This window comes from Moschus berezovskii, chromosome 12, assembly GCF_049115385.1.
Source record: "Moschus berezovskii isolate FMDL1 chromosome 12, NW_MosBer_1.0, whole genome shotgun sequence".
Taxonomy (NCBI): Eukaryota; Metazoa; Chordata; class Mammalia; order Artiodactyla; family Moschidae; genus Moschus; species Moschus berezovskii.
The window spans coordinates 97,190,926-97,216,712 of NC_142471.1; the positions used below are offsets into that span (position 1 = coordinate 97,190,926).

General features: G+C 65.0%; 1 protein-coding gene across 1 annotated transcript in view; it reads left to right on the forward strand.

The window, feature by feature from the left end:
* Positions 1-25,787, forward strand: part of INPP5A (inositol polyphosphate-5-phosphatase A) — a 154,296-nt gene that overhangs the window by 110,999 nt on the left and 17,510 nt on the right. The window contains exons 6-9 of the mRNA XM_055424373.2: positions 2,629-2,732; positions 7,340-7,392; positions 9,034-9,153; positions 17,689-17,773. Of these exons, the coding sequence (XP_055280348.1) occupies positions 2,629-2,732; positions 7,340-7,392; positions 9,034-9,153; positions 17,689-17,773 (362 nt within the window). The remainder of the gene's footprint in view (positions 1-2,628; positions 2,733-7,339; positions 7,393-9,033; positions 9,154-17,688; positions 17,774-25,787) is intronic.

A 25,787-nucleotide genomic window follows, 5' to 3' on the forward strand; every position in this document is an offset into this window, starting at 1 on the left:
AAGGCAGGAGGAGAAGGGGACGACAGAGGATGAGATGGTTGGACGGCATCACCAAATCGATGGACGTGAGTTTGAGCAGGCTCCGGGAGTAGGTGATGGACAGGGAAGCCTGGTGTGCTGCAGTCCATGGGGTCGCGAAGAGTCGGACGAGACTGAGTGACTGAGCAGCAAAAGATTTGAACAGAATCTCACCCAAGAAGATCCACAGATATGATGAAAAGCTATCCAACCTCATACGCTGTCAGGGAGATGCGGGTTGAACCCCACACCCTGTGAGAATGCCTGAAATCTGCCGGCATGCTGGCGGGATGTGCGGCAGCAGGAAGTCTCCCTCTTTGCTGGTGGGGAAGCAAAACGGTCCGGCCTCTGTGGTTTACAGCTCGACAGTTTCTTGCAAAGCTGTGCACACTCTTATATTTCTTGGCATTTGCCCAAGTGGAGAGCTTAATGACAACGCATAAACTTGTACAGAAGTGTTTATGGCATGTCTTCTCATAATTAGCAAAAACTGGAAGTGAGCAGAGTGTGTCCTTCATAGACGGAGGAAGGCACAGACTGGGGGCCGTCCAGACTCGGAATATCTTCCAGCAGCAAAACGAAATGACTGTCAAGACACAGACACTCACGGAGCTCAAACATGTGTTCCTGAGGGATCGTGGCCCGCTGGGGAAGGCCACCCACAGTGGAGGCAGCAGAAGTGAGGCTGGCTGACCCGGGTTGGATGGGGCATGGTTTCAGGGCCACGGAAGTGCTCTGAGAGGCTGCAGCGGTGGATACGTGCATTTGTGATGTCTGCGTTTGTCGGGACCCCCAGCGCGGGCGAGCCCACCAACGCAGGCTGTTGGGAAGGTATGAAAGTGAGTTAGTCACTCAGCCGTGTCTGACTCTTTGTGACCCCGGGAACTGTAGCCCACCAGGCTCCTCTGTCCTTGGGATTCTCCGGGCAAGAAGACTGGAGTGGGTGGCCATGCCCTTCTCTGGGGGATCTTCCTGACCCAAGGACTGATCCTGGGTCTCCTGCAGTGCAGGCGGATTCTTCCCTATCTGAGCCACCAGGAGGATGGGACGCTCCACTTTCAGCTGAATTTTTGTAATCCCCAAGGGGCTTCCCTGGTGGCTCAGAGGTTAAAGCGTCTGCCTCCAATGCAGGAGACCCTGGTTTGATCCCTGGGTCGGGAAGATCCCCTGGAGAAGGAAACGGTAACCCACTCCAGTATTCTTGCCTGGAGAATCCCATGGACGGAGAAGCCTGGTAGGCTACAGTCCACGGGGTCACAAAGAGTCGGACACGACTGAGTGACGGAACGGAACGGAATGGCAAGCTGCTCTAACAATAAAGTCTTACTTGTTTAAGAAAGACAAGGCCTTCTCCTACCCACCCCTCCCCAGTCTCTTTCCTCGAGGGACCCCGGTTTCATCTCAGCAGAACTGCCTCCTGCCACGGCCCCAGCCCCGCCCGCCTTCCTGCGAGCCTCGGGGCTGGACCTCCACGTGGCCTGTGCCCTCCGCAGGTGGCGTGGAGGCCCAGGCCGCCCCTGGCCCCCCAGCCGGCTCAGCCCCACCCTGCTCCGCGGGCTCCCCGACCTCCCCCACTCTGACCCCACCCGTCCTGCTCACTGGCTGCCGTGCTCCCATTCTGGAGCAAACTCCTCCGTCCTGGCGGCTCGGGCCTCTCTGGGCTCTTGTCCGTTTAGCCTCCCCCAGGTGCCAGCTCGTGGGCCTTGGGAGGTGGCGGTGTGGGGAGCTGGGGGGTCAGTTGAGGTGCAGAGGCGCCCGTCTGCAGGGGCCCAGCTCGCTGGTTTGGGGACAAGGTCAGAGGCGTGGCGGGCCCTGCGCAGCCCTGCCCTGGGAGGGGGGCTCTTGTCACGTCCTGTCTCTGCTCCCTGGGCTCGCGGGGCGGGCACTGCTCCACAAAGCACAGCTGGGGCTGCTCGCAGGACACGGGGCCGGACCCCGACCCCAGGGGCCCTCTGGCAGGACGGCTCGTCCTTCATCCGAGCACCCCAGGGCCCTCCCCCCGTCCCCCCCGGAGCAGGGAAATCGTGATGCCCCTGCAGCCGGTGGGGGCTCCCCGGGGTGGTCTCAGCAGGCTCTCTTGCTGCCAGGCTCCCTGCTGGCGTGTGGGGGGGCACACAGCCTTCTGCCCCACCAACCCAGTGAGAGTGTGCGTTTAGCCCCACGGTGGACGCAGGGACAGTGGTCTGTGAAGGGAGTGATCCTGGCCCGGGTGTGTAGGAGCAGACGCCCTGTGTGTGGGGTCAGCCAGATACGGGGTAGAGGGGAGCGGGCCCAGAGCTCCCTGCCGCCTTGCCTGCGCCCCGCTCCCAGTCTCACAGGAGGAAATCAATGTTATTAAATAAATTTGCCTTGAGCGTGAGTGGACAGTAGCGCCACAGCCCTTTTAAATGCAACCATTTTTCTCAGAGGAGCCAATTAGCTCCTGTAAACCTTAGGCCAGCTACTCCGAGGGTGATGAAGTCCAGGGTCAGGGTCCAGCTGCAGGGATGGGAATTTATCCGGGGTCACGGCCGTCGGCCCGCACAGGGCTGCCCGGGTGGGACGCGGGACCCCGTGGCCCTGAGCCGGGGGTGGGGTGCAGAACTGCAGTCACTCTGGGCCTTCTTCCAGCCAAGAAGTACAAGAAGGTGACTGGCAAGGAGATCTACTCAGACACGCTGGAGAGCACGCCCATGCTGGAGAAGGAGAAGTTCCCACAGGACTACTTCCCCGAGGTGGGTCACCACCAGGGCAGCCCGCCCTGGCCAGCCGTGAACGCGTCACACTTCGCGACAGGACCCCCCCACCCCATCCCCACGCTGCCATGCCCCGGCGTCCTGCTCTGCTGGAGGTCCTGACCCGGGTGGGTTTGGCGGGGCGGCCTCGGGCGGGGGCTGGAGGACCTGTGGTTGGCACCAGCAGGTGAGTCCTCCAGGCATCAGAAGACGCTCCCCCAAGCGTGCAGGAGGACTGCCCCTCGGGGCTCCCAGCAAACCTCGCTGTGCGTGTGGGTCTGCCAGTGACACCCCGGACGGAGCGCTGGGGTGTGGGGGCTCTCCCCGTCCCCAGGGTGCTGACCAGCCCCCACGCTTCCACAGGGAGAGCCCTGGGGTGTGGTTCCCCCCACCCCGGGTGCCTGCTCCGTAGAGCTCCGGAAGCACAGGGAGCCGTGGGTTGTTCCTCACCGCTGCTCGGACACAGAAAGCCTGGGTGCGGTTCCTGTGGGTTTCAGCCACCTTTGTACAGTTTTGTTGTTTTTATGCTGCCATTACACTGCGCACACAATTTTGGATCCCAGTACTTTTAGAGAATGTTGTAATAACCAGCGTCTCTGGAGCCTCCTCACGGTGAAATCCACAGGTTGACCCAGACGATCACCTTCCCTGGGGGCCTGTGGACACAGATGGGACATGACCCGGTGAAGCTTGGGCGGGTGTGGAGAGCTGGGCACCGCCCCTCCCCCTCCCCCGACTCTGGAAGAGCATCACCCCCGCACCCCCCTGCCCTGCACCGCACCCGGCACTTGATTTCAGCAAGGCCATGGCTTTATTAACTTGCTTTATGACCCGCTCCTGCAGTGAAGGAATTGTGGCCGCTTCCATGAAGGATGAGCCCCTCGTCCGCCAGGCACAGCTTCCCCATCCATTGTCCCCACCAAGGACTTGATGTCAGGGACTGCCTCCCAGCCCGCTGCCCCACCCGCCGCAGTCCCTGCCCCAGGGACTGTCCCTTCTGCCCTGCGGGTTGGAGAGTGCATGGCAGGGGAGCTCCAGAAGCTTCCTTCCTTGGCACCCCCTCCCCTGACCCCGACTCCCCCTGAAACCCAGCTGGTGGACCCCGCAGACCCCCCGGGCTGCTGGCCAGAGCTGCATTCAGCAGGAGGGTGGTTGAGCTTCCCGGGAACAGGGCAGGGGCTGAGAAGTCAGCTGGAGAGGTCGGGTCATCTCCTGGCATCACCCCCATCCAGACTCCCCCTGGCTCCCCCACAGCCAGCATTGGCCCTGGCCTGAGAGTGACCGGGGACCGCAGTGGAAATGATGCCAGCACAAGGGAGGCTGGAAGGGGTCTGCAGGACCACAGGGAAGGTCCTGGCCTCTGACAGCAGGAGGGCCAGCTTGCAGGGGTCCGGGGGGCAGTTAAGGGACAGCCCTGAACTGGCCAAGTAGGAGGCTCTGGTATTTCAGCCGCTTCTCTGCAGGGGGGACCCTGACACCCCTGGCAATGTCCGGGGTCCGTGCACCCAGCAGGGAAGGCAGGGCACCTCGCCTGGTCAGGGCAGGGGCTGGACGGCCCGCAGGCAGTGCTGGGCCCAGGGCCTCATGGGGCGAGGACTCGAGGGCCGGGTGGGGAGCCTTTTCCCCACCCAAGCAGCTCGGTTTCTTTGTTTGCAACTTTCTCCTTTAATCAGCCCTCGAGCCCTGAATCGTGACGGGCTGAGGCGAGTGTGGCCCCTGACTGGTGGGCACCCAGGCCGGCAGGCAGCCTCTGCTGGTGCCCAGCCCGCCGGTTCCCTCGCGGCGCCACTGCCCCAGCCGCTGCCCCATGGGGGCTGCCCGGTGTCCAGGATGTCATCCCACTCCACACCCACCAGGGCCGGGATGCACTTGGTGACCCGGCCCGAAGCGGACGTGCGTGGTACGTCCCCGTCACCCCGGAGACTCAGCTGAACCCCCAGAGCCCCTCGCCCCCGTCGCTCGCAGCTGACTCGGAGGTTGGGGCCCTCTCACTGCCCTGTGGCCTTGGAGCCAGGTCGCCGGAGGCTTACAGCCGGGGACTGTGGCAGTCCTCAGAGAAGGTCATCCGTGACGGTCACCGTGTCCTCCTAGGTGGGCCGAGGAGCCCCACAGACAAGACCACTCCCTGCAGGGAGGCCCGGCACCTGACCCAGAGCCCCTGCGAGCCCAGCCCGCCCCCTGGCCTGCACCCCTCCCGGGACTGTGGCCTCTTCCGAGGGTGCCTGCACCCCTTACCCTCGGGTTCTGCTCTATGGGGCACCCTTTCCAGGCCCCAGTGTGCCTGGGGTCCCCCTGTCTCTCTACCACCAGGCCCCGGGGGCGTGACGGGGGCTAAGGCGGGCGGGTGGATGGGTGGGCGCGTCAGGGGTTAAGCCGTGGTCCCGCACACACACACCCTCTGAGGGAGGGGCTGGCAGGGCTGCAGGCTCCGCGGGGCCCCCCTGCCCGCCACAGGCAGAGGGCAGAGCGTCTCTGGAGGAAGGAGGCTGGGTGCCTCTGTGGGGACCCAGATATCTGCACCGCGGCTCTGTGTCGCTGGGACGAGGTGACCCCAGCCCGGGGCCCCCGTTCCACCCCACAGAATCGCCCATGTGTGTGGTCTGCTGGGCCTGACGTCTGAGTTTCCAGGACTTGTTCGTTTTCCTTTCTTCTTGATGAATTCGTGGGAGGAAAATCTTATTGAGGAAAACACATGTGCTTCTACTGTTCTGTCGATAGTCTGGGATTTCTCAGGTGTGAGAAACCCCAGGGCCACGTGTCTAGTGGAGGCCCCCTCCCGTGGGGTCAGCCAGCCCCCGGCAGGCGCTCCTGCTGTGCGGGTAGGCCAGCCCCGCCACTCTGTTCTCACACACTTTGGGGGAGGGAATCAGTGTAAGACTGATTTCTCTTTCTTTTATTACCACCGCTTAAGGATAATCTAAATGTAATTACCACGATGGAGGCATAATGCCACTCCAAATAATTACAGCCCTCCACATCTAAAACTAACAGAACTCTCCCACTGATTTACGCGTTCTTTTGGCTCGACACGCGCTTCAAACACTACCTCTGGGAGCAGCACTTCAGATAATGCGAGACCATTTTTAAAAAGCAGATTTGTGTAGTCGATTGGGGCTGAGGCATTTTTTTTCCCTCAAGCTCGTAGTGAGAAATTGGTTGTTGCCATAGATCACGGAGCCCGCTCCGAGCTCTTATGAAAGATGAATTAATTCCGCTAATGCTCCGAGGCGGGCCTTTCACGGGGGCTGTGTGCTGATAACCTCCTGCAGCCTCCCTTTTCTCACCAAGATTTATGCCGTCTTTTAGTAGATGAAGCCGCCTCTGCTTCCAATCCATCTGCTGGTAAAGGAATCCTATTAATAGAGCATCTGAGCGGGGACCTGATATTGTCAGCTGAATGACGTGCCCCCACCCCTGACCGCCGTGGTCTCCTCTCCAGGGGCGAGGGCCTCTCCGAGAGCCAGGGTGGGCACCGGCGAACAGCCAGCCACCCCCGGACGCCTCGGGGGCTGGAGAAGGCGGCAATGGCCAGGGCGCCCAGCAGGGTGGACGGGACAGTGCAGGCAGGGGAGACCCCAGTCCCGCCCGTGCGCCCAGCCTCCGTGTGTAATAAGCATCTGAGTCTAGAAGCTCGTGCGCGGATGCCCCGGCCACCTCCACGTGCGTGCGGACCGCAGGCCACTCCAGGGGCCCGGACCCTGGCTCCACTTCCGAAGGCTCGCCCTGAGCCCAGAAGCCGGGTCTCTGAGGCAGGGCCACTCTGCACTGCGGCTTCTGGTTTCCCAGCGTGCCTGAGGGCAGCAGGGTGGCAGTGACCACCTCCCATTCTCTGCAGGGGCGGTGGTCCCAGGCGGAGGGTCAGTCACTGGTTCTCCGGAGAGGCCGCCGGAGGGCAGGGGAGGTACCAACCTCTGGTGCACCTGGAGACCCACCTCGGCCTCCCGCTCTGATGCTAGGAGAGGACTAGGGGCCCCCCGAGGACGTGCCCTGGCCCCCCGGCCCCCACGGGTGACCACTCCCGTGTGACCCTGGGTGCCATTCTCAGCCTCAGGGTCTCCCGGGTCCCGCAGCAGCCGCGCTGACCGGTGAGTTGGTTCTAACCAGCTGTGGTCAGAGAGAAGGCCAGTGAGACGGCGTCCTGACAAGGGCTCGTGCAGACTCCAGGCTGCTGTGACTCGGCCAGCCCAGGCTGTGCAGAGGGCAGGGGCAGCTGGAGTGGGCGTGGGAGGAGCCCCTTGTCAAGTCTGGCTATTAGGGGGGTGGGCGGGGACAGGGCTGGTGAAGGGAGGCCCTTGGGCTGGGCATCCACGCTCAGCGAGCCCATGGCCAGGCCGGAGTCCCTGACCGCCCTGGACGCAGTGTCGGGACCACACGAGCCCCCACCCCGATCTGTCCCCATGGGCTCTCCCCACACCCCTCCTGGGCACCAGCCCTGGCTTCCCTGGGAGGGCAGACGTCCCAGGAGGCCGTGCCGGCGTGAGGCTGTGGCCTGGGGGTCAGGAAGGACCCTGCGTGGCCGTGTGGGTCAGAGCTGACGCCGCTGCTGTGGCCCACGGTCCCTGCACAGTGTCGTCACCGCTGCTGACCACGGCCTGTTTGCCTTTCAGTGCAAGTGGTCGAGGAAAGGCTTTCTGCGGACGCGGTGGTGCCTCGCGGACTGGTACGTCCCCCACAGCCCCTGCTGCCAGCCGTGGCGCCCCCCCAGGCAGAACAGGGCTGGTGGGCCCTGCGATGCCAGGGACCCCGAGCGTGGCCAAGGGGCCCCGGCTGCATCCCGGCCCTCACTGGTGGCCCCCTTGGCCACCGCCAGCAGCACTCTAAGCGCGGGTGGGGGGACCCTCGGGAAATCGGGCGCGCCCGCCCCTCTGCTGGAACGGGGCACCTCGAGGAGCCCACGCTCCGACCCCAGCGTGTGCTCGCCCACCTGGCTCTGCACTGCGAGTGCTCCACTGGGTGACCGCTGTGGCCCGTTCTTGGGACTGCCCTCCACGTCCACAAAACCCCCTCGCTGGGGCCGCATGCGGTTCGGGCGTCCCCTGGGTGGGGGTCCCAGAGCTCTGGGGCGGGAGGAGCCGAGACTGTCACAGCCTCCTGACCTGGCCCCCGGCTGCTGCCCACGGACCAGGGAGGGGTTCAATGGTCACCTTGCGGCCAGAGCAGAGCTAAAGCTTTCTCCATGTGCTCGGGCAGGGGGTTCATGCTGTCAGGCTGGGTCTTAGGGCCTGGTGGCCCCAACTCCGCAGGGGGCATGGAGCCCTCCCACCTGCTCTGCTGTGAACCAGACAGGCCCCAGTGACGCCCCAGGGCTCCTGTGGGTGACGGGTCTCCCAGCCTCCCCACGCCCCTGCAAGCCCACAGGAGGCATGGGCCGCGTACTTCCCCAAGGCTTTCCAGGGGCTGTGAGCTTGGGGCTGCTTCTGCAGAGTGAACTGAACTCCCAGTGCCCCCAGCACGGGGACCCCACAGAGCCCTGACCCACACGGGGGCTTCAGGCTGCACGGCCAGCTGCGTGGGGAGCTGAGGCCTGGGCGAGCGCCCAGCTCCCCCCGCCCTCCCCTGCTCCTCTGTCCTGAGGAGAGGTCCCAGCATCCTCTGTGGGTCCCTTTGCCACTGGTGGTGACCTTTGTGTGTGGGTCCTTCCTGCGTGAGGACTCGCACGCGTGAGTCCAGTGTGTCCCCTCCGACCACACCTCAGAGGAGGACTTGCCCCGGGCAGCCTGGCCGCACAGGGGACCCAGCAGCTGCAGCCGCAGCCTGGCCGCACCTGCCCGGGGAGCTGGGTGTGGTAGCAGGGGGCCGCCCAGGGGGCCCAGCAGCTGCAGCCGCAGCCTGGCCGCACCTGCCCGGGGAGCTGGGTGTGGTAGCAGGGGGCCGCCCAGGGGACCCAGCAGCTGCAGCCGCAGCCTGGCCACACCTGCCCGGGGAGCTGGGTGTGGTAGCAGGGGGCCGCCCAGGGGACCCAGCAGCTGCAGCCGCAGCCTGGCCGCACCTGCCCGGGGAGCTGGATGTGGTGGCAGGGGCCGCCCAGGGGACCCAGCAGCTGCAGCCGCAGCCTGGCCGCACCTGCCCGGGGAGCTGGGTGTGGTGGCAGGGGCCGCCCAGGGGACCCAGCAGCTGCAGCCGCAGCCTGGCCGCACCTGCCCGGGGAGCTGGGTGTGGTGGCAGGGGCCGCCCAGGGGACCCAGCAGCTGCAGCCGCAGCCTGGCCGCACCTGCTCGGGGAGCTGGGTGTGGTGGCAGGGGCCGCCCAGGGGACCCAGCAGCTGCAGCCGCAGCCTGAGCTTCCTGTGTCTGTCCTGCAGTGCCTTCGACTTGGTGAACATCCACCTTTTCCACGATGCGTCCAACCTGGTTGCCTGGGAGACCAGCCCCTCCGTGTACTCGGGGATCCGACACAAGGCCCTGGGCTACGTGCTCGACAGGTGGGTGCTGAGGCCCCGCCTCTGCAGAGGATCGAGGTGGGTGCTGAGGGCCCCGCCTGCCCGCCCAGCAGAGGATCGAGGCTGGCTTTTCACCCTGTCCTAGCTTGCTTTGCCCTGTTTACCAAAAATACGAAACTGACACATGTCAACCCAAGGATAAAGCACAAGCCCCAACCCCTGTCCCCTGCACGCTGACCCCTGACCCCTGCCTGCCGAGTGCCACCTCCCTCCCCGCTCTGCCCCTGCTTCCCGGTCAGAGCTTTGGGCCCCTGACCTGAGGCGAGGCCACGTCGGTGGTCTTCAGGCCGGGGGGCTCCACCTCCTGCCCTGGCTCTCGGCCCCGTCAGAGCCGGTGCGCAGGGCCCCCACCTGGGCCCTCTGGTCCTCCTCTGTCCGCAGTGATCTCCCGTGACCTCCACCGCGTCGGCACTGACACGCTGTCGTCTGGGCGGGAGAGGTGGTCTCCCCGGTTAATTGGCCATTTGGGCCCGGCCTGTTAACCTCCCCCACACAGCCCCCGCTCTCAGGGGGCCCGGTCTGCCTGGCCTTGGGGAAGCATCTCCGATTTCCCCAGGGCCCTGCTGGCCAGCCCGGACCCCAAGTCGTGCTCTGCTGGGACGCGTCCTGGATGGAGCGGTAGGCCAGGGGCCTGTGCCCTGGGATGAGGCAGTGGTCACCAGCTCACTTTCAGGGTCCCCGAGGTCCATCCGTCACCCGGTCTGAGACCCCGCACGGGGATCTGCCTGCCCTTGCCACATCCACAGCGGGCACTCCTTGGGGCTGGGTGTCCAGCTGTGGGCTGAGCTGGTTGTCGGTCACCGGAAGCAGGGACAGCAGGCTGGACCCGAGCCTTCGCCGCTCAGGGCCGGGGTAGCTGGGTGTTAGCACGGCTGAGTTGGTGCCGAGGGTCTGGCCTGTCACCCCACAGGGGCATCGGCCTGCAGCCCAGCTGGAACAGGCTGCTTGGTCCAGGGGAAGGGGGACGGGCGCGTGCGGCCACGGCAGACTCTGGAGCGGCTGGACAGGCCTCCCAGGCTGCCTTCAGGGCAGGGCCGAGCTGGCTGGGGAATGGGATGCTCTTGGAGGCTGCAGTCAGTCGGCAGAGGCGAGTGGCCTCAGGGCCTGAACTGCTGCTGCTCCGCAGCCCCCGGGAAGCGGCCTCTGCGTTCCCATGGATGGCGTCCGTGGGGCGCCCAGCCAGCCGCGTCCAGACCTCCCGGTGCGCCCGGCGCCCGCACAAAGGGCTGCTCTGTGGCGGTGAGTGACGGACGCCCTTTCATCGGGACTGCTAACCTTTTGGCAGCCACCAGCAGACTGCATTCTGCTCTGCCGACGGGAGCACAATGCCACGCTGGCCCCTGAATGGACGCTGCCACCAAGGGGGCCCCATTCAGGGCGTTGGGAACCTCTGGGAACATTGTCTGCGGCCGACATGGACGCAGAGAGGCAGCGCGGGGGTCCTGGCTTAACCTCCCCGGAGGGCCTCAGAGGCCCGTGTTTCTACCCGGGCGCGGTGTCAGGCCCGGGGAGGGCGGCCCGGGACCCACATCCTGCCCCCCGCAGGCTGGGCTGGGGGACCTGGGTTGAGACCGAGAGGCACCTCGTGCCATCCTTGCAACTTTCCTGGACTCTAAGATGGTTTCTAAGTGAAAAGCTAACTTATGAAGAAAACGCCCAAGACGAAGACTGGTCCGAAGTGTGTGAACTTGCAGACGCGTCTGCTCTCCTCTCTGCGAGGGGCTCTGTGGGGAGGAGTCACCCAGAGACCAGAGACCAGAAAATAGGGTTTCCAGTGTTACTAGAGGGTGGGTTTTATGGCAAATACTAACTGATGTTTTGCCCAGTAATTTCTTGCTTGAAATCTCTTGTTCTGAAAGGTTAGGAGGAGACAAACCTCCAGTTAGGGAAGCGTACCAGGCTCTGAGATGCAGGCATGGCGGTGTTGGGGCCTCTGCGTGGGGCTGGGGTCCCATCCGCTGGGGGGTGGCTCGGACCCGCCCGGGTCTCTGGGGGCTGCATGCGCCTTATACCCGTAGGGGTCCCTGTCAAGCGCACAGCTGCACCATGTGGGGCTGGGGTCCCATCCGCTGGGGGGTGGCTCGGACCCGCCCGGGTCTCTGGGGGCTGCGTGCGCCTTTGTACCCGTGGGGGTCCCCGTCAGGCGCACAGCTGCACCGTGCTGTGGAGTGCTCAGGGCGCCAATCCAGCGGCAGACCCACCCACACAGCCCTTCCTGGCCTCTCTGAGCTCTCGGCCATGAAATGAGGTTTTTCCCACAAGTGACAGGGCTCCTGTGTCTCCCTTTGCAGCGCGGCCTGGCCAGGTCCGCAGGAACAACCTTACATCACAACTGTGAAATCCGGGCAGAAAGCGTGCCTTTGTCCCAAGCGTCTTCTCACAGATACAGTCCATTGTCCCAGTGCTGAAGTTAATTTGGTCAACATTGGGACATTTAACTTTTATGTCCGGTCAAAAGAGTTGTTTCATGCTCATTTTGGGGCATTCAGAGAAAATGATTGCCAGAAAAACAAAGCTGCCCAGGGCGACTTCGAGCAATTAGTTCCCAGGGAGCGGCGGTGTGACGCGCAGCCACACAGCCGCCTTTGTTGCCCTGCGGGCGGCCATCCGTCAGCTGTCAGCTGCTCAAAGGCCCGCGTCCTGGGGCTTCTCTCCGGGCCGTTCCCAGAGCTCACCCCACCAGCCAGCCAGCAGAAAAGAAAGCCTCTGGTCTCCAGGCAGAGGCAGGCCCTTGCTAAGGATGCGGGTCACTGGGACGCCATGCACGGTGGGCCCCCCGGGCGGCCGCTGTCCCCGTGTCAGAGCCCAGCGCAGATGAGGGCGTCCCAGGCCTGACAGGCAGCCTCCTCACCGCCCCAGCTCCTCCTTGGCTGGAGGGCAGGTTCCCTGCACGTTCCTGGTGTCGGGCAGGATGGCGTGCGAGGTCCCCGGCCATCCAGGAACGAGCTGCTGTCCTGACAGCGTGGGGCTGTGAGCCCGTGCGTCACAAGAGCCGAGCACAGTGCCAGCGGAGGCGAAGTCAGGGCCCCTGCTCAGCACGCCTGTGCCGCCATTTCCGTGTCCTTCTGCTCAGACGGAGTTGAGGGTGCCGCCAGGGCTTGTGCTCGCGCTCTGAACTCTCGTCCTGCGCTGCCCTCCCGTCCTGGTGCAGGGTCGTTCCACCCCATCCAGGGACCCCCTGCATGTTCTGGTGCGGCCGTGAGCATTCACACTGTGCAGCGTTGTGCGTCCCCGTGGTGTATTTGCATCGTCTGTGTTTGTGGGGTGCGGGCTTCCACGTGCATCCTTGGTAACGTCCTGGACCGCCACATGAACGGTGCACAACCCTCTCTCTGTGCATGTCCGGGCTCCGGCAGGTCCGCCTGCAGCTCAGTGCTCCTCGGGCGGCGCCCTCCGTGCTCATCCACCCGCCAGCCTTGCTTACTTTGCCGCCATTTAGGATGCTCGAGCCCTCTTTCTCTGCTGGACTGGGGCCCTGCCAGCCCGCGTGCTCAGCCAGGCTGGGCCGCACGGCAGTCTGCATTTCCCAAGGGCCGATGAGGTGCAGACTTGCTGCCCACGTTCGTGGGTGTTGAAGGTCTGAAAGGTCCCCTTCCTGAACCCCCAGTGCTTCTTTCCTGGGCTGCGCATGTGGAGCCCAGCGGCCCATGGAGGCAGGGGAGTGTCCCTGCTCCTTGCCCGTGGTGGCGTCCGAGCAGAAAGGCGCGTGTGATGTCACCGTGCTGTTCAAAGGGTGAGTGACAGAGAATGCGAGTGGGCAGTACGCCCGGGAGGCCCACAGGAGGCCTGGAGCAGCCCGCCCCAGAGATGCGGACACCCCGCAGGGATCTGACTGAGAAGGGCCTGCAGCCCCCGAGGCAGCCCCGTGGCTGAGCCGGTCTGTGCACAGGTGGAGCTCAGGCCAGGAGCTGGAGCGCTGTGTGCATCCCTGCGGCTGTGGGCTCAGTCAGGGTGGCCGGCTCTGAGGAGGCCCGCGTCCTGGTTGGACGGCGCTGGCCACCTTCTTGCCACATCCTCAGGACAGAAGCAGCCACGGGCCTCTTCTCTCATGGATAGCTGTCCTGTTGAATCTGGGCCCACCTTCATGACCCCATTTGACCTTAATTTTCTCCAGTACCATCTTGAGGGGACTGGGGCCTCAACATACAAACTGGGGTGACAGCCCAGCACCTGGCAGGGCCTCAGGCCTCGTGCTGGCCACCAGCTGACTGAGTCTAGAGGGGGCGTGTCAGAATGGGGTGCAGCCTCCCGGGAGCTCAGCGGCTGGCCCAGCACTCTTTGTCCTGCTACTCTGGGCCGTGGCCTCTCCGGGTCCGCCCCACACGAGGACCAGGGGCTTGGGTATCTCCAGTGCCGGGACCCTAAGCGCGGCCCCGGGGCTGCAGCGATGGCTCGGCCTGGCTGCCCGCTGCGCAAGGTGTGCACCCCTCATGGCTTCCCGGGGCGCCTGGCCCGGGAGACACTGCCTGGGGGAGCTGGTGTGGCGGGCAGGTCCCTGGGGCCCCTCGGGCCTGTGAACTGCAGGGACCTGGCAGACACCCAGGGGTGGGCGTGTGGGGGGAGCTCGCCCGCCCGGCTCTGCTCTGCCAACGGGAGGGTCCTTCCCCAGTCACCGTGCCCCCCTTCCCTGCCCCCACCCCAGGCTCTGTGTGCCAGCAGCTGGCACACCAGGGACAATCCCTGGGGCTGCAGCCCCCCCAGCCCATGCCAGAGACCATCCCCGGGGCTGAGGACCCCCCAGCCCACGCTGGGGACCGTCCCCCAAGGCTGCGGCCCCCCAGCCCATGCCGGGGACCATCCCCCAGGGCTGAGGCTCCCCCCAGCCCACGCCAGAGACCATCTCCAGGGCTGCGGCCCCCCAGCCCACGCCGGGGGCCGGCACACCCACACAGGGCAGAGTCAGCGTGCAGTCCCGAGAGTGGCTTCCAGGAAGGTCAGTCTGTTGAAGGCGGCTCAGAGGGAAGCCTGGTTGTCAGAAGCTCCCACTGTGGTGTTTTGCTGTTCAGGTTGTTCTATCCGAGCATGTGGCCTCCCCCAAATCTGAGACGAGCCCAAGGTTGGTTTCTACCATGTTCAGCAGCTAAAACTAACAAAAGAGGCCCCAGCGTCCAGCTGAGCTGGTGGGCCCAGCACCCCCCTGCCCCACCCAGCACCCTGCCCGCGGCCTGAGTATCACGCAGTGAGCTCACCCGTCAGCAGAGAAAGCCTCCATCTTCAAGGCCTAAGCCATTGATTTTTATGGCCTTTCTTGTGACTCTGCTTCTGAATTAGGCACACGGTATTGATGTGGGCACACTTTTTAATCATAATAGCTACTGACAAGGTAATTAATTTTAAAACAACTCTTTTTCTTGCTGGTCCGAACGGTGCTATATTGAGATTAAAAGCGCAGGCCTCGCTCGCTCCCCGGCGATTGCCTCGGCAGACAGCCGCTCCATCTCGTGCCCACGCTGCGATTATTGATGGGCGCAGGCCATTATGGCAGAAAGAGCGGGGCACGGAAATATGATAAAGTTTAGGGTTTTAATGATGGAATTACACGACGAGACAAGCTGATGAAATCTGTCACCAGTCACCACGGCTGTCAGGAGAGAAGCCGCGGGGCTGGGTTCCAGGAAGGCTGCCCGACGCAGCCTCTCTCCCTGCAGACCCCCGAGCTTCTCAAAGTTGATTCAGTCCGATAGTAAATCTGAAATCTGTTATTTTGTATAAAAGGAAATTACCCCCAAATGGGCTGGCCATCCGCCTGCCCGGTTCTGTGTCTGCCGTTTAATCCACTTCTTGGTCCCGGGCCCGTCTGTCCCCCGGTGGCGACCCCCAGGCCCGTCTGTCCCCGGGTGGCGAGGGCCGTCGGCCAGGCTCCTGCTTCACCAGCCCTTCCGTCATCTGCTCCGCACCTGGGGCCTCCGGGGAAGCCCCCATGGGGACCGGAGCCCACACCCGGGCCAACCTGCACGTTCCTCTGACCCCGGCCGTGGCCGCCTCCCGCCCCCGGGAGCAGGAGCGGGCTGTGGCCCCCCAGTGCCACCAGGCCTCTTCCGGAGCGCGGGGGTCCCAGGAAGCATGGCAGCCTGGCCTTTCCCACTGCAGGGAACAGGGCAGGTTCTTTACAAACAAGACTGAGCAGAAACACTGGCTGGAGGGCATGTAGGATCCGGGTGCCCTGCCCATGTCCCTGCGTCTGAGCCGTGTCCGTCGCTGTGCTCGTGTGTGACGCGCAAACTGACCCGGCGGCGGGGCGACACCCGAGGGCAGCGGGTTTGCCTGAGTTCAGGGCTTTTCTCGGGGACCCTGCTCCTGGGCTTCTTAATGAACAGGGTGACAGACCATCAGGACAGCGCATGTCGGTGTGACATTAAGGTGTGTCTGCCTCCTCCCTTCAGCAGACCAAGCGGAAGCTTTGCCTCGGCTCGGTTTTCCTTAAAAAGTTAATAAAAGTGGCATGAGGTCGTGTGTTGGCGGGAGGTGGTCCCAGGTCCCTGCGGGGGTCCCAGCTCGCTGCCGGCCCCCTGATCTGGGACCCTGACCCGGACACCCTGACCAGGGCACTGAGGGTCGCCCCCAGGTCTCCCTTTGGAGGCAGCCCCCCTGGGCGGGGCGGGGGTCAGAGGCCAGAAGCTTACCCTGGGGGCCTCGGGGCCTCTGCGGGGTGGTGGGGCTGCCCAATGCGAGGCTGGAGGGCACGGGAAGCCCCTGTCTCCCCCCAGCCTCGTGCAGCCAGTGGTCGAGGCAGGGACTGGGGGGGGCGCTGCCGTGAGTGGAGCAGGTTAGGGGCTTTTTAAAGAGCAAGGTGCTGTTTCCCGTGGGCGTCGCTACCAGCCGCCAGCTGGCTCTGGAGGCAGGGCTGGGGGGGCCTCGCCACCTCTCCTTTCCTGGGGAGGGCGGGCTGAGCTCAGGACCCCCCCGGAGGTGAGCGACCCGAGGGGCACACCCCACGTCCTGAAGGGGACACCACAGAGGTTCTCTGAGGGTGTTCTTCTGAAGGCGTTTAACAGCAAACGAAGATTAACCGTTTCAAGATGGCTCAGGTCAGCTCCTGCCGACAGTCTGTGGGTGCCCGCCGTGTGGGTGGAGCAAGGGGTGAGTCTGGTCCCGGGCGCAGGGCTACCCGGGGCTGACCCTCTGGCCTCCCCGGGTTTTCATCCCTGGAGGGTGTCTCCTCCACAGAAGATTTAACTTTAACGCGAGAAGCGACATTACTGCTCATCTGCACTGTTAGTAACAATCTGTTAAAATATGTCCTCTCTCTTCAAACTCGTATGTGTGAGAATCAATCCAGTTAAACTGGAAAACAAGACTTTTCGTGGAATTCAGCAACATGATACAGCAGTTAATGTGCAAGAAAAACGTGGCAACAGCTGAGAAGGTTTTTTTAGAAGAATTTCAGTGAGAAGCGCATCTGTCACGAAGTGCTGTTACTTAAAGTGACAGGAACAGGGCAAAGACGTGCAGGAGAGCAGAGTCTCAGAAGACCCGGCCGTCGGGGACTCTGCACAGACTCGGGCGGGGAGGGCTGAGCATTTACTGAAGGGTTAGGGTCAGTCGCAGCTGGAGAGACCAATGGACTCAGATCCCGTCCTCCAGAGCAATTCCAGATGGATTAAAGGCCGCCGACTCTGCCCGGAGAGGAGCCAGCCTGGGGGAGAATGCCCGAGGTCCAGCAGGGGGAGGTGGGCGTATTTCATGCGAAGAACTCAAGGTTCCCCCCCAGGCAGTGCTGGGAGCACAGGGCTCACGGTGCACTTTACAGGGAAACTCCTGGGACTCAACGCAGGAGGCAAGGGGCCAGGCAGGAGCCGTGGCAGGGAGAGCGTGGGCCCGTGTGAGAGAGGCCACCACCGGTCAGCCTTCCTGGCAGGGGGGTGGGGCGGATGGACGGGGTTGGGGGAGATGGGCAGAGGGGACAGGTGGGGCCGCCCACTAGGTGATGGCCCCCGCCCAGCGCCATGAAACGGCGGTAACACTGCTCCTGTCACCCCTTCTTTCTCAGCTAACGAGTCCCTGGGAGGGGCCGCTCCTGGGGGCTGCCCTCATCCTGCACGCTGGGGCCCGCAGGGCTGGCAGCCCGGTTGCGGGGCAACAGGGTGGACGTTTTTGAGTTGGTTGGGGGTGAGTGGTGCTCCCTGGCTCTGCCTGCCGAGACACGTGCTTTCTCAGAGTCCACCGCGGGCCCAGGGGGCGCCCCGACCCCGGGCCCAGGGGCCCCGCTGTCCCCTCTCAGTGGGGGTGTCCGTGCAGCCATGGCTGGGCAGCAAGCCTGGGGACCTGGTCACCGAGCTGCCCTTCCCTTCTTCTGGACACACATCCGTCCTCGGGCAGTCCTGTGAGAGACATTTCTCGTCCTGCTTGGAGCCCGAGGTGACTGGCGCAGGCTTCCTTCACCGGCAAGGCCAGCGTGGCCAGGACGCCTCCCGTACCAGCTCCGCCGACGGGATCGTGGCCTCTGGGGCACAGGGCTGAGGTCAGGCGTGGCGGGCGGGCTGCATCTCAGTGACGCCTTCCCTCCTCTCCTCCCAGGATTGTCGACCAGCGGTTCGAGAAGGCATCCTACTTCGTCTTCGGCGATTTCAACTTCCGACTAGATTCCAAGTCCGTGGTGGAGGTAGGTTGCGTGGGCAGCTCGCCCGCGTTCGGTCGTGTTGTGTAAACAGCAGAGCCCGTGGTCCTCCACGGGCACATTCCAGCCCTCCCGCTCGCTGGTTTGGTTATGGCAGAAACGCCTCCTGAAGAACACCGTAGTGTCATTGGGGGGGCCGTTATGAAGCGGGGGCAGGAGGCTGCAGTGAAGACGCGGCTCCTGGTCAGCGGCTCACGCCCAGCGCCCCCGCTTCCCCGAGCATCTCCTGAGCCCTGGGGCCCTGGTGAGGACCTGGTTAAGCAGCAGGCACTGATGGAACCAGGTCAGACCAGCCGGGAGGTGCCCGGGTCCGTCAGGTCCCGGCTGGGGGAGCTGGTCCTCAGCTGCCATGTTTCCCGACTCGTGGGTCTGCAGGCTGACGGCAGCACCCACGGGGCCTCGAAGTGGGGACTCTGCAAGTCACAGAGCCTGCCCAGCATGGGCCCACCGAGCAAGCATGTGGGTGGCCGTGCCCCCGCCGTCGCCCTCTGGCCTCTTGGGTGTCAGTGGCCCCCCCTTGCAGAAGGCTTCCTCTGAAATCTGAGCGCTGTGGGGGCAGCAGGCACGTGGGTGTGGTGAGCGGCCATCCTCCCCTCCGGCATCTTCCGATGAATGAAAGCCGCGTTGGCTCAGTCAGCGGCAGGACCCGTGATCCCCGGGCGTGCCCCGTGTGCATGCGGCGCTGGGAGGAGCTCGGGCCCCGGTGCCCACAGCTGCACCCTCGCCCGCAAAGCCTCTTTGTGGGTTGAAAAGCCACACTATCCCAACTTGAGCCCCCAAACCAGGGCATGTCTGGCCGGTACTTGGGCCCGAGGAGCCTGCTGTGCCCGGAACAGCCCCTCTGCTGGCCCGAGGCCCCATGTGAGGCTGTGGCCAGACCAGGGCTGGTGCCCGGGGACCACTGAGCTGGGTGCTGGGAAGGGTCAGGAGGTTTCCAGAATGGCCTTCTCTTCCCCAGAAGGGCAGACCCCACAGAAAGGGCAGCAGCTCCAGGACCGGGCGGGACTTTGCAGGGACACAGGCACCTGTGTCGGTGCGTGGCCCCCAGGGGGAGGGGACGGCGCCAGCCCGGGGGCAGGGGTGGCGGGCAGCACAGTTAGGGACTCCTGCAGCGCCGTCCCCTTTCTTACCAAGTGGGAAGCGGAGGACACGGCCCTGGGCGTGAGCAGGCGTGTGGGGCCGGGCCGACCACACCCCCATAAAATGCGCGACCCTCCCCCTCCCCAGAGCCACTTCTCCTGTTGTCTTCAGACCTTGGCTTGATCTCAGGGACCCGCCTGTCACCATAGAGGAGAGGCTCCCACCACATAGTGACCACCCGGATGGCTGGTGCTGGCCGGGGTCCCGGGGGGCTCTGGATGGGGTTACAGGGGACTCTGGATGGGGTCACGGGGGTCTCTGGATGGGGTCACAGGGGACTCTGGATGGGGTCACGGGGGTCTCTGGATGGGGTTACGGGGGACTCTGGATGGGGTCACGGGGGTCTCTGGATGGGGTCACGGGGGACTCTGGATGGGGTCACGGGGGGCTCTGGATGGCGTTACGGGGGACTCTGGATGGGGTCACGGGGGGCTCTGGATGGGGTCACGGGGGACTCTGGATGGGGTCGCAAGGGTCTCTGGATGGGGTTACAGGGGACTCTGGATGGGGCTACAGGGGACTCTGGATGGGGTCACGGGGGGCTCTGGCCCCGGTCCCGGGGGGCTCTGGATGGGGTCACGGGGGACTCTGGCCGGGGTCGCAGTGGGCTGTGGCTAGGGGCGGGCAGGTGCTGCCCATGGCAGGGCTGCTCTGCCCTCCTGTGTCTGCCCTGAGCAGGCAGCCTGGCCTGCCCAGCCCGGCACCCTCGGGACATCGGGGCCCCACGTCCCTGACCATGAGGGAGAGGGGGGCAGGGACCAGGCGGCTCGGCCGGCGTGGGGGTCGTGAAAGCCGCGCTGTGGGATTGAAGTGGGCCCCCCCATGTTCAGACGGCTGCCTGCTCTGGGCATCTGCAGTGAGACCCTGAGCACCGGTACGCTGTTCTAAAGGCCCCCGAAGCCCCCGCGGTCTCTAAGGCCGCAGGCCCTGGGTTTCAGGAGGCCCCCAGCCTGCTCCTCCTCTCCTTCCCAGAAGGCCCGGGGGTCTTCATCTTGGGTGCCATCCCAGCTGACTTGGACGAGAAGCGACCCGAAACGCTGCTCTCTGTGCACAGCTCTCACCGACGGCCGAGTTCTCGGTGGAGCAGAGGCACACGTACAGACCTCCCCTCCCGGCCCCGCGGGTCCCCCCGGCCTCCCCACCCTCAGCCTCCGTGGCCCGGCCGCCCCAGGGACTGCCCCCGACCCCGGTGCCCTGCCCTGTGAGACAGACCCAGTGCCGGCCAGGCACCCCAGGAAGGCGGAGGCCGAGGACGCTGAGCACCCCACCCTGCCTGCCTCTTTCCCACCGCGGCCACACGAGACGGGTGCAGGGCAGGAGCTCGGCCGCTGAGTCGTAGACACCCTGCCCGCCCATGCCCCTTCCTCGGGAGGTCAGTTGACAGGCAGTGAATCAGCTGTGAGCTGCAAGTTAGGCATTTTATGTCTTCATCAGAAGCCCCGCTGACTGCGCTGCGGACCCATGTCTGTGGTGGTGGGGCTCCGGAGGGACCCACGCAGTGACAGATCTGGGGCCACGAGGGCCGAGGGGCTGCCCGGCGCAGGGAGGCGGGGGCCGAGGTCGCCCAGTGAGGGGCGTGGCCAGGACCATCTTAGGGCCAAGGAAGGTCCGGAGGGGCGTGGTCGGGGTCCCCCTGCTCCCTGGCCAGACGTGGTTGTTTGAGCGACAGCTCTTTGCAGCGGTGCCTGGTTCCAGACGGTGCAGCTGGGTGCCCTGGCCTTGGAGAAGCAGGGGTCCCATGGGGTATCGAGAACGCATAGCATGGCGCGTGGCGTCAGGCCCGCCCCTGTGTCCCATCCAGTCGCCATGCCGCCTTTGGCCCCAGATGCGTGCAGCCAGCCGGTCAGGAATGTCAGAGCGACCCCGTGTGTCCTGAAGTTCCTGCTGAAGACGGCTTTGCCTGGTGGCACCTCCTGGGCGCAGCCCCAGGCCCCTGCAGCGGCGTCTAGGGGTTCTGAACTCGGGGGCTCCTCCCGCCTCATCAGCTCCGGGGGCCCCGGCACCCCTCAGCCTCCGCTGGTCCTCGCAGGCTCCCAGCCTGCTGGCCCCCCTGCCCTTGTGCGGACAGTCCAAGCGGATGCGGGCCACCCCGAATCCAGGGGGAGCTTGGCGGGAGGGCCGTGACCAGTCACACCTGCCAAGGCTGGGTGCACAGCGAGGCTGCCGCTGAGTCTGGTGGAGCTGCCGCCCTCCTGCCGGAGTGGGCTTGCTCTTCCCGCCCGAGCTGATGCCATCGGTAACTCAGAAAACATGCTTGTGGGCATGCCTGGATCTAAACAGTTAGCTGAAGACGACCAAGCTCCCTCTTTTGGGTTAACTTCAACAGCTTTCCTACTAAGATCTTCAACTTCCACCTGCCGTGTTAGCGTCTCGTGGACTGATGGCGTCTGCTGGCTGGCAGGCTGTTTTGAAAGGATTTCTAGTTGTGGAAGCCACTTGGAGAAACTTGTAGAAACCATAGCAAGCTTCCCCAGGTTTTCCCGAAAGGCCACTGGGCAGAGGGGAGGGCTTCCCGACGTGAGCAGCAGCATGAGAACCAGGTGCCAGGCAAGACTGCCGGGACTTCGCTGCCTCAGGGCCGCGGCTGTTACCGGGGAGCCGAGTGAGGGTGGGGGCCTCTGCTTGGGGCTCACACAGCCCCGGGGAATGGGGCTCCAGGAGGAGGGGGCGGGGCTAGAGTGCCTCGCTGAGGACTGAGCCCAGGAGGTGTGGCCCCGGCCCTTCGCCTCCAGACGGCAGGCACAGTGCTTGACCCGGGACCCTGGCCCGGGACTGACCCTCCCCCCAGGTGTGGGCGGCCCCAGCGGCAACCCCCGAGAGACGCCCGGGTCTGGTCTGCAGACCAGGTCCTGGAGCAGCAGAGACCACGCTGGCCTCAACCCATGTTCCGGGAAAGGCCTGTGCCCACAGCTGGCGGGTCACCCCACAGACGGTTTCCAGATGAACCAAGGTCAGCGTAGCGCCCGAGGCAACCCCGAGCAGCCCAGACCGCACTGCAGCCCTGCAGATAAGAAGGGCAGAGGAGACACGGGCGGACCACACGGGGCCTCCAGCATCTTCTCGCCTGGACGCGACAGGTGGACCCCCCCCAAGAGGGACACCCTGGGCGCCCTCTGCCGGCCCAACAGAAGCCCGCTGGTCGTGGCTCTGGTTTCCATTGCTGATCCCTGGCCCTGGAGCGGCAGGTGCATCCTGGCGTGCCCAGGGTGTCCTGCTCCTGGGCGCTTACCCCACCAACTCCTAGGGGAGCCCCGAGGTGAATCAGATCCTTCCCAGAGCAGCGAGGGTCCCAGGCAGCAGTGAGGCGGGGGCAGCAGCTGGCTGCCCTGGGCTGCAGCGGGCAGGGCCTCTAGGAAGACTGGCCGGCCGGGGGCTCCAGGGAGGTGGAGCCCCACTGGCCTCTGCAGCATGGGGTTTCAGGCGCCTTGCTGGGCACCAGCCTCAGAAAGACGTGCAAAGTGAAAGGCTGTCCCCCCCCTGGAACTAGAGCTTCGCATCTCAGATGCAAATTAATACGAACAAGCTCACAGAGCAGAACCGAGGAGATGGTCCAGCGATCAAGCTTGGCACCGCCGAAGCTGTAATTAAAACATACACGAAAGTAAACGCAGTGATCACGCACCATCTAATGGGCTGTGCGTCTCGAACTAATTAATGACACTCAGCCCTGCCGGCGAGATTGCTCAGAAAGCATGTTCCGTGCCTTGCGTGGTGGCAGCTGGCAGCTGGGCGCCCAGCCGGCCAGTGACAGAGAGAGAGACAGCAGCGCCAGGCACTCCCGTCTCCGCCAGCCCGGCCGCTCCCACCTGCCGCGCTGACAGCCCCAGTGGCGGGTGCGTTTTCGGAGGCTGGCGGCGGTTTTTAACACCCGGCTCTTCAGAGACTGCATCCTTCCCGGCACTCACAGTCCCGGGGCCCCAGGCCTCGCCCCAGCAGCCAGGGCAGGTTCCCACGCGGCCGGGAGGGGTGTCACCCCTGGTCATCAGCCAGGCTGGCCCTTTGCAAGGCCCCGCGAGCCCAACCAGCCTGGCTGCATATTCTTACTTCTCTGGTTAAATTCATTCTCTGGAACTCGGGGAGGGCGTAGGAGGCTGTTTTTATGCAAACTAGAGGCAGGTGGAGGACGTGGCTGGGGTCTGTCCCGGGAGGCCCTGGGGCATCCTGCTCGGTCACAGAAGGAGACGGTGAGGGTCTTGCTCTCCCTCCTGCCCTGTCCTGCCCCTGCTGCCCCGCAGGCCTGAGCCCTGCCGTCTGGGGAAGGCCGCACCAGGCATGTGGCAGGCCCCCCGGCCGGACTCACGGCCGCCCAGTCCTGGACACGAGCCCAAGCTGCTTCCCTCCAGAAAGGACAGCTGCTCCCCCCTGGTTTGCCCTGCCGGCTGCATGCGGGCACTGTCCCCTCGCAGCGGGCAGGTAGGGAGTCAGCCAGCATCTTGGGGCAGAGATGAAAGGGTCTTTATGGGGGTTGTTTTCTTGAACAGCTGACAGCACAGAACAAAGAGGGTGCAGGCAACTCTGACGTGGGCACGGCCGCATAGCGGGGCCTCCGCGGACCGGCCAGCCGCTCTCGCCTGCGGGGTCCGTGGCTTCGGGCCCTCGGAGTCTGCGGCTCTCAGTAGTCAAGAGCTGTCCCTCCTCCCAGGACCCAGGGCTCTGCCAGGAAAACCTCTGGAAAGATGGTGTTCACTGTGAGGATCAGAGTGATGGTGTGGGCATGTGAGGAGGCGGCTCCCTCCAGACGCAGGGCGACCACCGCCCCCCGCCGGTGCTGTCCAGTGAGGACCACGTGGGCGCCGCTCGGCCTCTGATCCTCGGCCGTTCCGGGACGGTGCCCTCTGTCTGTCGGGCAAGCGGCTGGACCCTGATAGCCAGGGATTTGTCACCAGAGGCGATCCCTGCAGGCGGGGTCCCTGCCAGGCCCCTCTTGCAGCCTCACACCCCAGCCCGCACCGTGGAGGAGAAAGGGATTGTGTCACATCCTTGTTCCTGGGGCGCCTGCTCTGGGCCCCACTGTGCAGCTGAGCGGTGGACGCTGCCCAGGGATGTCAGTCTTCACAGTGTGAGTCCCCCCGGCCCCCAGGCCACAGATCACCCGCCCCTGCCCCCACCAGCATGGTGGCCTCCTGGGCCTCAGGCCGGTCCAGCCACCCAGGGGGCCCTGCGCCAGCAGGCGAGGCCCACGAGGGCTCCTGCCTTATAAGCCGTGTCCACGTGTGCTGTGTGCTGTGCGTCCGTGTGCACATGTGTGCGTCCGTGCGGTGGGGAAGGAGGCTGACAGGACATCCGTGGACGCTGGCGGCCGGGACCCGGGCCCTCCCTGCTGGGCAAGGCTGTGCCGGTGTCCCTGACCCGCGGGGCCGCTGGCCGTCGGCGTCCGGCACTTTGTGCTCTGTGAGGCGTCTGTAACCAGTGTCAGGCCCTGAGCCCCCACAGGCCGGCCTTCGCCCTCCACCCTGAGAGGTGGGTCTGGGTGGCAGGCTCGTGGGGCGCAGGGGCCGGTCCTCCAGAGCCAAGGCCCACGTGAGCGGCCGGAGCCCGGGGCCTGCGAGAAGGCCGCGTGTGCACACCTGTGTCAGGGGGCTCGAGGCGGGTGGGGGCTGGGCGCCGACCAGGCCGCTTGGACCCGAGAGGAACACAGAATGTCTTCTGAGGTCTGGACCTCTGCAGCTTCACTCCCTGCGCCTGGAATGCTGCCCAGAGCAGCCGCTCGCTCCCAGAGCAGCTCCCAGAGCGAGGTTGCTGTCCTTACCCAGGTGGGGTGGGGACAGGCCTCCCTGTGCAGCGGCCCCCAGATGCCAGTGGCCATGCGGTGGGCGGCCCGCTGAGGGTCCTCACGCTGCGGGCACCCCCTTTAGCGCCCTCGGGACGGGCCTCCTGTCCGAGTTCTGTCTCCTGCAGCCCCTCGGGCCGGCCCTGGAGCGTGCTGGCTGCTGGAGAGGGGACGCGGCCACGGCCAGTCGGCCTCTTTGTGTCCTGGCTTTGTTTCCAATTTCACGCCATCAGGGGGTCTGCATGTTTCCTGCGTGAGGTTGTCAGGGGATGAAAGCCCCAGAGTGGGGCGCACAGAGCCCACCCACCAGCCCAGCCCCGCAGCAGCCTCCCCCTGCCCAGCCCCGCAGCAGCCTCCCCCTGCCCCGGCCCCGCAGCAGCCTCCCCCTGCCCCGGCCCCCGCCTCTGAGTGTCCAGAGGACCGGCCTGCAGTAGGGACCTGTGCTTTCTTCAGACCAGCGTCTTCCTCTTCCCTGGGCGAGCAGGAGAGCCGTCCCTCCGTGGCTGAACCGTCTAGAGGGGCTCGCCCGCTCTCCACAGAGCTGGAGCCAGAGCAGAGCAGAGTGGGGCGGGGCAGGGCAGGACACGGCAGCCCTGCATTCTCTGGACACACAGCTCCGTTTCGGGCAGTGGAGGGCAGCTCTGTGGAGCTATGTCCAGTCCGTGGGCCGCAGAGTGCGACTGGCCTCCCAGGGGGGCTGCTGCTGACCTTCCTGTGCGTCCACATCCAGGGGGAGCACCCGAGGCCCTGCCGGGCTGTGGTTCACAACTTCAGGAAGCCACTGTCTGGTAACTTTTTGTTTGAAGGCCAGTTTACTTTCCATTTAATGGGAGAAAGGTTAATCCCCGAAAGTCTTAGAAGCCGAGTCATCTGGGCAGAGATGAGGACCCTGTGGGCGCGCCTCCCACACCCTTGACAGGGAGAGGCCTCCATCACCGGCAGGCGGGCCCCACCGGGAGGGTGCTGGACCCGTGGGTGCGCCAGCCCCTGTCTGTGGTGACAGCGTCCCCACGCACCATGTCCTCTGGGTCACACACGAGCAAACAGAGAAGGTGTGGGGAAGGAGCTGGAGCCGGGGCTGCTCTGGGG